The sequence below is a fragment of the Cenococcum geophilum genome (genome assembly GCF_001692895.1).
Source record: "Cenococcum geophilum 1.58 unplaced genomic scaffold K441scaffold_19, whole genome shotgun sequence".
Classification (NCBI taxonomy): domain Eukaryota; kingdom Fungi; phylum Ascomycota; class Dothideomycetes; order Gloniales; family Gloniaceae; genus Cenococcum; species Cenococcum geophilum.
Window position 1 is genome coordinate 1,568,000 of NW_027137577.1, and position 10,647 is coordinate 1,578,646.

Here is a 10,647-nt window from a genome sequence, read left to right on the forward strand (position 1 = left end):
AAGGGGTCTTTATAAGGGGTCTAAAAAAAGGTCGGAGGTATTAAAGGAGGGTGTAGTAGGAATAGGGGTTTAAGGTTTAAGGATAGGGGGTTCCGTAAAGGTCTATATTCGCGTTTATAAACTTCTAGTAAACCGTATTAAGACTTAAATAAGTATACAGAGTTAGTAATAGTCTATAATCCTTTACCTTCCAACCTTCTAGTAGGTCGTACTGGGATTAAACGGGTAGTCGCTATTAAGTATCGCTTAGGGGAGGTGTCAAGTAATTACTAATCTGTGCGCGCTCACTAATTAGTATTTATACTAATTTAATAGCATAAGTGAGTCGTATCCAGGCTCTCAGGGGGCCTAATAAGCAGCCGAAATTGGCTCGTGCGGTTAAAAAGCCACACACGTCAACAAGAACATAAATACATAGATTCTCACCCATTTTCCTAGGCAAATAATGTACCAATCTTCTTCAATATGGGTCGTATTATTAGGTCTCGCAAATCTCGTGCTCGTCATTTCACACCCCCACCAGAGATGCTTCATTTACAGCCTCTATCTCATCCGAAAACGCCATCACGATGTGGTGTACTATGGTGTAAGGTTATTCAACAGAAGCTAGGAATCCAGATTCCTAAAGATTTTGTACGCGAAATTACTGGGATACCTGAGCGTACACAGAGCGAAATACTCCGCTCAAAGCAAGCCCGAACGCTTCATAATCAGGAGGATGCCGGACCTGATCCTCGTGGTCGAAAGCCATACGTTACACGCAAAGATACAGCCGCAATCGGTGCCTATTTAGACGATCCTACGGTATCTATCGACGAAAAGGGCAAGCCGTGGCAGGATATTGCAGAATCTGCAAGTGTTACACTACCTAATACCCCTCATTTCAAGCCAAGAGGCTACCGTACGGTCGAGGCTAGGGCTATCCGTGAAGCCTGCAAACGCGATGAAGATCTTATTACTGCTGTATGCGCTGAGGAAAAAGAGCTGAGCCCAAGGCAGGCAAAGGAGCGCCTTAATTGGGTAGATATACAGCTTGATACAAGGCCTCATTCAAAGGACTTTGAAGATGTGGTTTTCTCGGATGAATTTCACTTCGGTATTGGCCCACAAACCACGAAGAAGATCAAACGAAGGCGCGGCCGAAAGTACCGCTATACACCAGAGAATGTTCACCGCAAACACGTTACTACAAAGGATGAGAAGGAAAAGGCACGCGAGGAGAACCACCTTAAGCTTCTAAACGTATTTGTAGCGATTGGGTACAACTACCGCAGGGTTTTTACGTACGAAGTATCAAACTCTGTTGGCAAGATGACTACGGCTGTATACACCAAGAAAATCCTAGCTCAGCTTATGCCTGATCTTCATTCTCAAGGTTTAACGCTCTGTCAAGATGCAGACTCTTCGCATACGAGTAAGGGTACGAGAGATTGGCTGAAGCGAAATGGCTATTCAGTAATTACACTACCAGGTGTCTCACCAGATCTATCAATCCTCGAGTCTGAAGCTCATCCATTGAAGGCAAAGTTTCATAAGCAGCGCTGTTTAACAGAGAAGGCAGGCCTTACACGGTTTGAACGGATATTTCATGAGGAAATGGACCAAAAGAGTATTCAGCATATGTACCATTATTATACTAAAAGATTACACGATGTACGTAGAGCAGACGGCCAGATGACTCAATATTGAGCTTAAAATGTATACATTTTTGTTGGTGGTGCACGAGCCAATTTCGGCCACTTATTAGGCCCCCTGAGAGCCAGGGGCATGAAATACGTGTAGTATCGTATACTCTTTTGGATGGTGGTGACTGTCTCTTGTATTAAAGCAGACTGCGTAATCTATATACTAATGCGTCTCCCCCTAATTATTTAGTGCTTTGTAAGTGCACCAGACGCGTAAGCGGGTGGTTGGTGCACTAAACGCGTAAACGCGTACCTAGCGTACCAAACGCGTAGGCACGCGGTTAGTACGACAGGTGCTGTAATTATACAAAAACTAATACGCCTTCCCTAGTAAAAGAATTCTATAAGAACTATCCTTTATAGTATACTCTAGCTAGATAAATATAATATAAAGGTAAATAACTGCTACCTAATATAAATACACGAAATATAATAGCAAGAAGCTTGAATTTAAAAAGAACTTAAAATATATTATAATATTTATAATACGGTTATATAATACGCAAGATATTAAGGAACTTTAACCGCTAGTTAAAGTTATCTAATTAGTTAGATTTGCCTTGCTAAGACCCTCTATAAAGATATTAGTTTTACTTACTACCTTAATTAAGCTAATAGCGATTTTCTATTCTAGGGATGGAAAATTCTAATTAGTCTATTTAATAATTAGAACTAGTAAAACTCTATACTACTACTTAATATAAAAATATAACACATAATAAAATTATAAATTGTTTTAGACCTTTAGCTAATAGGGGGGGTATTATAACGGGACTAGCCTAGTTATAGTAGGAATGTCTTAGTAAAACACTTAATAGATAAATTCTAACGCTTTAACCAAATTCTACTAAATTCTGCTAGCTTAATTAACTTCTACTAAGTTCTGCTAGATTAATTAAATTTTATTAAAGTCTGTTAAAGACCGCGTGCGTATATACGTATATATTAACCACTAAGACCCCTAACTATTTAATTATATAATTCTCTCGTTATCCCTTTCTCTTTTTTACATAACGTCTTATTCTTAGCAAGAGCTATATACCTTAGATTTAGATAGAATTTATATTATTCCTTTAAATATTCCTTAAAGTCTCTTTGCACCCTTATACTAGTAGAGTGCTTACCTAACATATAACTCCAATTATATTATAAATGATTTATTATAAGGAGAGAGAAACTATTTAAGGTAGGGACTGTAGTCCTTTAAGTATATAACTAGACTTTTATAAAATATCTAAGGTATATTAGTCTATTAACCTATTAGTATATTAATCTATTTATAGATCTTATAGATTACAGATTTTATAGATTATAGATTATACTTGTTTTTTATATTACTTACTTACTCCTTGTCCTATAGTTTAATTGGCTTAAATACTTATTATATAGCACTTAGTGCCTTCTATATCTCCTTTAGTAGTATATCTACTAGTCTATTAATAAGGGTTGTAATACTTACCCCCTTCTCTTTAGCTTTATTTTGAAAGATATACTATATCTTTAAATCTTTAATTAGAGGTATAGTGTTTTCTAATTTAATTTGTTAACTATTATTACTTATTATACCTAAGGCAACTCTACTTTCTTCCACTAATTGTTGTAATTATATTATTATAAGGATATTGTCTTTTAGCAAAATTATACCTTTTTATTCTTATTGTGCTTAGAAAGGTTTTATTTATATTATAATTATAGCTCCCTTTAGTCACTAATTTTTGTCCAGTATTAAGTGTATAAAAGTAAATATACGCTTATTCTATAATATTAATTTAGTCTTTAATACTAAGTATGCGTTTTTTGCCTTTTAAAGTCTTCTACTTCTTTATTTAATCTATTATAGGGTTTTATATTTAATCTGCTACTAAAAGGATTAAGAATAACTTAGTGGTTATATATAAAGAACTTTATTACTTATCCGTTAAAACTACTACTGCTTAAGAATCCTAATGTTTGGCTCTAAAGGCTGAATATTATATATTTAAGTTTTAACTATTTACATTTGCTTAGTTAACCCGTCTTATAAAGGTTTATAAAAAGGTAAGGTTTAAGGAGTATTATTTAATTAAATAGGGTTTTTATAAGCTTAAATATAGGGAGGCCAAAATAGATTTTAATTAAATTAAAGTGGAAACAGCTTATATACTAACGGTGGTATTTTTCCCCTTTAAGATTTATTAGTTGTTTTTAACTAATTTGTTTGCCTTTAACTCTTTTTTAAAATTGCCTTATCTAATTAGTAGTAATACTTCTAAATCTTTTCCTTAGTATTTTAAATTCTCCTTTGGTTCCTATATAGTTTTATTAGAGCCTTTTTATTAAATTATATAAAAGTTTTAATTATTAATTAGCTTATAATTAAGTATTTTTTTAACTAGCTATTTGTCTTCTTCCGAACCTCTATAGGTTTTAGATTTATAAATTTGTAATTTTAGGTTTCTATATACTGGTTTTAATATAGTAACATAGTATATTAGGTAAATCTTTATCTTTAGTAGTAAGTTTAACTTATATATAATTTCTAAAATCTTTATAAAGATTTTAAATAGTCTTAATTTAATATAATTTAGTTTTTGGCTTAGTCTTTTGCTATTAAAAAATTTATATAATAGCTATACTTTATCCCCCCTTTAAAATCTGGTCCTTTAGATCTTTTTTTAATTATAATATTACTGCATTTTTCGCTATACTAATTTTTCTATATCTTAGAGATTTTTGTAAAGTATTATTAACTTAACTCTTTCTTTAGTTATTTTAGTTATTTTCTTTCTTTATTACAGTGTTAATAATATCTTTAATATATAATTATAATTTGCCTTAAATAGTAATATCATTAATTTTTTTGGGTATTGTATTGTATATAAATTGTATAACTAGTAATAATGTTAACCAATTGTTTTATATATAGTTAATATAATAATATAGGTACTGCTCTAATATTTAGTTTAACCTCTTTATCTATTTGTTAGCGACTTAGTTAATTAAGGCACAAGTATAGTAAAAGGGTCGCGTAAGCCTATATAATTGGATTGTCTATAAACAAGAATCTAAAGCTAGAGAAAGAAAAAGGGAAGAAGGGTAGCGCCGCTTAAGGTTTTATGCGATTATCTAGTTACGTAACTGCGACTATTTAAAATAGTAAGAAACTGTCTGCGATTGTCCACTACAATCTACTATTTTCCACCAGCGCCGTAATATTACCCCCCCTCTAAAAAAGCCTGCCCTTAGGCTTTATATATCCGTATTATATTTATGGGGTATTCTTATCCTTACGCTTAATAGGCAGCTTATTATCTTTACTATACTAGCACTCTATTTACTTATTTAGGTACTTTAAAGGTCTAGGCTTGTTAGGGTATTAGTTATAGAATTCTTTAAGCTTTTAGGGGTAGTCTATAAAGTTCTAGGCGGGGTACTAGGTTAGGTCTAAATTATAGCCTTTTTATTAGATACGGTATTATAGCGTCCCTTATATTAGTTTATAGGCTAGTATTTTATTAACTTCCTATTTATTATTGCTATTAACTTAAATTAGTAGTAGGGGCTCGTTCTTTTATTTAGGTAGCGGGTTATTTATAGCTTTCCATAGCTTATCTAGTAAAAAGATCAGGTAAACTTTAATTAAGTTTAGGAGTTTAACCTCATATAAGTTACCTATTTTATTAAAGATCTTATATAGTCTTACTATCTAATAGTCTAGCTTACGGCTAGGTCGTTCCGTCTTTTAGTTCTTTATTATAACCTAGACTATATCTCCTATAGTAAAGTTAGGCTCTTACCTACACTTATTTGCCTACTATTATATTAATTTCTAGGCCTTTTCTAGATTTATATAGGCTACTATCTAAGCTTCTTCTAAGCGCTTAACGTACTACTAGGCTTTTTTATAAGATAATTTTTCGCGTATAGTCTAGGGTCCTTCTGGTCCTTTTTAGTTAAAGCTTATATAGGGTAAGTAGCCTATTTCTAGTTGGATAGGGGTAAATCCTATAGAGTTTATAAGGTAGGGTTACTTAGGCGTAGTTTATTAGGGGTAATAGTTTAGCCTAATTATCTTAGAAGTAGTTAACAAAGGGCCGAAGTCTTTGGTTTAAGTATTAATTTATAATTTCCGTCTAACTATCTATTTAGGGATAGTATACCATAGAAAGCTTTAGCTTAATGCCTAAGATTTAAGTAAACTTATTCTAGAAAGCTAATATAAATTACGGCCCGTAATCGGATATAATAGTATCTAGTAGTTTATAAATTTGGTAGATGTAGTAGATATATAGTTAGGCCGCCTCTTTAGTATTAATATTCTTATAATAGGGATTAAGAACGGGCGCTTGCTAAAGCAGTTAACTAGGATTATAATTATATTATATCTATTACGGTCCGTAAGTAGTTTATAAAAGTCTATAAAGATATACTGCTAGGGGCGTTCTATTATTAGAAGTGGCTTTAATAGTCTTAGGGTTTTGTCTTATAGAATTATAGATCTATAGCAGTCGTTATAGTTCCGTATATAGCGGTTAATATCTATAACTATTTTAGGCTAGTAGTAGCGGTTACTAATAATCTTACGGGTCTTATTTTTTCTAGGGTAGGCCGTAGAGACCTAGGTATAAGCTTTGGTAATAGGCCAGGTCTGTAAGTTCTATTCCTTAGCTACTACTAGCCGTTCTTAGTACTTAAGTAGTCCGTTTTTAAGGGACTATAGGCTAATAACGTTCTTTGCCTTTTGGCAGTACTCCTATAGAGAGGGGGTCGTTTGGTTAGCCTGTAGTAGTTTATTAATAAGGTTAAGTTTAGAGGAGTTAATAGAATATATCTTAGCGCCTAAGGAGTCCGTATTTAGTTCTGCTTATATCTAGGGGTTAAGGTATTTTGGTTATAGTAGCGTCTAAATCTATAATAAGATCTTTACAGACGTCTAGTTATTTAGGTCTTATTTATACCTTATAAGAGCATCCGCACAGTTTATAGCGCCTAGCCTATATATAATTAAGAAGTTAAACTAAGATAGGATATCCGCCTAGCGTACTTATTAGGCCGTAAGGGTTTTAGTTATTATAAAGTATTCTAGGGCCTTATAATCTAAAACTATCTTAATAGGCTTAGGGGTCCCCTCTAGCTATATACACTAGTGCTAAAAGCTAGAGATAATTGTCGGGAATAAGGAAAGCGATCGTTACGTGTCGCCGCGGCACTAGCGTAGCGAGGAGCCTTAAACTCCTCGCCCTCCCTTATTCTAAAAATAATAAAGTATGTTAACCAACATCACTATAACCTACTCAAGAAGTCATTATTGGTGAGTTACCCTATATAACTAACACTAATTAGTGGTTAAATATACAATCAACTATAAAGCAGCTAGGTTTTTAAATAGAAGAGATAGTCTTATATAGGGATGCTATATACGCTTATATAGAATGGATCCCGGTAATATTATACTACCTTAAACTTGCAGAAAACTAGTAATAGAAGTGTTACTAAGTACTAGGAGATACTAAGTTACGTCTATTATATAGAACAACCGCGTTTACGAAGATTTAGTTAAGTACTTTAGGTTAGAAGTGTTACTAAACCTAGGGTCCTAAGTTAACGTCTAAAACGCATTAAACAACCATCTAAATACCTTTAGTATACCTTCGCAGATTATAGGATTATAATTACTACCTAACTACATGTTAAATAACCTTTATTTCCCTTAATTTTTTATTAAAAACGCGTTAAACAGTCTTTAATAACAGCTATTATAGCGTTAACCTACCTAAAAAAGTACAAGGACGATATTAACCCGGAGATATAAAAAACCGACATAATTAACCTTAAAGATATTAATTAATAAGATTTAAACGGATTCTTATTATACTATATAGTATACTATAAAGACAGCGAATACAACGATATTATGCTATAGTACTGTATAAGGAAGGACTTTATTAGATGGATAAAGGGAACATAAACTCCTATAAAGAAGGATATTATATAAGACTTCTATAACTTCTTACGGGAGTATAAAGTGTTTATACCTATAGACGGGGGTACTGTTAGAGACAATATTTAGAAGCAGGTTATTAACGTAAAGGGGGAGCACGAATAGACTCTATAAGAGATTAAGCACTAACTACACACTATGAGGAAGCTTAACTTATAATAAAATCTAAGTAATATACCTCTAGAGATAAATCTACCTCCGCCTTTAACTCCTCTGTATCTAATTTAACCCGTAACTTTAACGTTAGATACTATACCCTAATAAGAGCAGGCATAGGATCCCATTACTTCGCGATTTAGTAACCTTTAGACTCCACTAACTAAACCTATATCCCCACTATAGCCTATAATATAACTACCTCCTCTATCTTAATCTTAAATTGGAGGTATTTTAAAATTGCTTATAGAGCTTATAAAGCTCTATTCAGATTAGGAGAAGAAGTTTAGTGGGGAATTATATAATATTCTTAATTCAAAATTGCGTATCTTCTATAACTGTTACTAAAAGGTAGAAATAGAGTCTAATTAATACTATAACGCCTATTCTGTTATGCTTAGGGGCCGAGCTAATACCTTTTATTATAATCGTTTAGCAGGAAAAGGATATAACTTTAACTGTATAATATATAAGTTAAGATACCACTTTAAAATAAAAGAGAATAAGTAGCAGTATATATTAGAATGGAGAGAGACTATATTTTTAAGGATTATTACTATAAACCTAGGTGTTCCTCGGCTCAATTATCTTTAAAAACTCTTTAATTAACTTTAGATAATCCAGCGTGGTCTATCCAAATTATATTAAGAGGATTTTAGCCTATATAATTAAGTTATTAGTATATATTAAGGCGTTAAAGAATACAACCTTACTCTCTTTAATCCTGCAAATACTTATAAAGGAGTGTGTGCTTAATTAAGATCTTCTATTAGCACTACTCTACGCTCTTAAAAAGTACAGCAATTTAACGCCTAACTTTAGTCTACTTTTATTAACCTAGATGACCCGGCCGACTAATATAACTATAACTGGACTAATTAAACATATAGTGGTTGTAGTAGGGACTATAGTAGAGGGTACGATTAATGTTAACTATAAGGCAATTATAGAGGTCTTCTTAGAGGTTTATTTTAAAGTAATCGCTAAAAGAAGTGTTATATTTGTAAGAAGCCAAATTACTAATTAACTAGGCATTCTCTTAGTAAGTAAAAGAAGGCATATAATAAGTTTCGCTAAAGTATAAAAAACGTCAGAAATTATAAGGTTACTATGGCTTACTTTTAAAGCTTCCTAGTTTAATATAAAGGCGTAAAAGATCTTAAAGGTAAGGTTAATAAAGCTAAACAACTCCTTATAGATATAGAAATTAAGGGCTACTCTCCTAACCAATACTTTACTAAGTATAGTAAGGTAGATAGTATATAAACCGTTGCTATTCTTAATAACTAATCTACGCTCTATTCTATTACAAAGTTAGATATCTTTAATAAGCTAAAGAAGAGTTCCGTATTTTTCTTTAACGATAGATACTCAGCGAACATCTTTTACGGTATTATACCAGATATAGAAGCTATAAGAGTATCTATAGTAGGAGAATCTTAAGTTTAAGCTCTTTAATAGCTTAATAGCTCTGTTTAGATTAACTAATTAACAGTAGGCCAATATACAATTCGTTTTAGTAAGGGTACTATAATCTCTCTTAGCACAATTAGGGTTTAAACCCCCTTAGGGTACATTACTTTCTACATTATTCCCACAAATACCCTATTTCTATTTTATATTAGAGATATAGATAAATTAGGCGTTAAGCTTAATAATCTTAAGAATATACTTATTTAGGGAGATAATTAGGTACCTGTTATATGCAAGTAGGGTTACCCCTAGTTACTCCTTTATTAACTAGAAAAGAGTGTTACTTAAAGCTATTTAACTAAGTTAGAGTTACGCTAACTACACCATTATTTTAGACACCTATCCATTTATTAATTACTTAGGGTTCTTTAGCAAGTAGGCTATAAAGTTAAGGTTAAGGCAATTAAGTATCTTATAAAGTACTACTATTACTACTAAATAAACCAGAAGTCCCCTAGCCGATTTAAGTTTACCCTTAAAGATAACTACAACTTTAACTTCTATATTATTGTTAACGTTATATATCTTAGCGGCAAGCTAGTACTCTAAGTTATTAACTTCTTAACCTCCTTCTAAGCCGCACGTTTCTTAAAGGATATATTAGCTAGGAACGTATAAGATACCCTTTAATTATACTAAATTAATATCTACCTAGGACCCTCTAATTAAATTATCTATAACGTAAAAAAGAACCTTTTATCTATAGAGTTTTAATAATAGATAAAGGCAATAGCAATTAAGGTTAAGGAAGTCCCTATTAAGGTATATAATAGTATTAGAAAAGTAGAGTAATATTATATACCATTACGCCGCGTATATAAGATTATCTCTTTAGAACTAAAGGACGCTAGTAAAAAACTTACCTTATAAATAGCTGTTAAAGCCATTAATAATTCCGCTAGCCTAGATAGACTTATACCTATATTACTAGTCTTTAACGCCTACCCTTAAATAACTAACGATTCTCTACTATCTCCCTCTATTATATAATAAGCTAAGCCTATTTATAAGGCAATAAAGGAGGTACAACGTCTCTACGTTATATGCTAGGTTAATAACGTATTAGGAATAATAAATGGCCTAAACACCTTAACTACGCTTAATCTACTACTCTAGTCTAAGATACGCGCATAGCGTAAAAAGGGAGGATAGTTAGGCCTACATTAACTTATTATAATTAATAGTTAAACTTATACTATTTAGATACCCTACGGACCCACTTAATTTCATTTAACTATTATTAAGCCTTACTATAAAGATAATAGTTTTAAGCCTTTATAGGATACCCTAAAAGATACCCTAGAGAAGAACTATAATTAATATACTCTAGAAGGCGACTATAATTCTAATATA

At 32.1% G+C, this 10,647-nt stretch overlaps 1 protein-coding gene across 1 annotated transcript; it reads left to right on the forward strand.

Annotated features, from left to right (window-relative positions):
• Nucleotides 1-374: 374 nt before the first annotated feature.
• On the forward strand, nt 375-1,276 carry K441DRAFT_718472 (uncharacterized protein; the record flags this gene model as incomplete). Its single annotated transcript, XM_067654008.1, has 1 exon — nt 375-1,276. A coding segment is annotated over exon 1 (811 nt), but the record flags the coding sequence as incomplete, so codon positions are not given.
• Between the last annotated feature and the right edge of the window lie 9,371 nt (nt 1,277-10,647).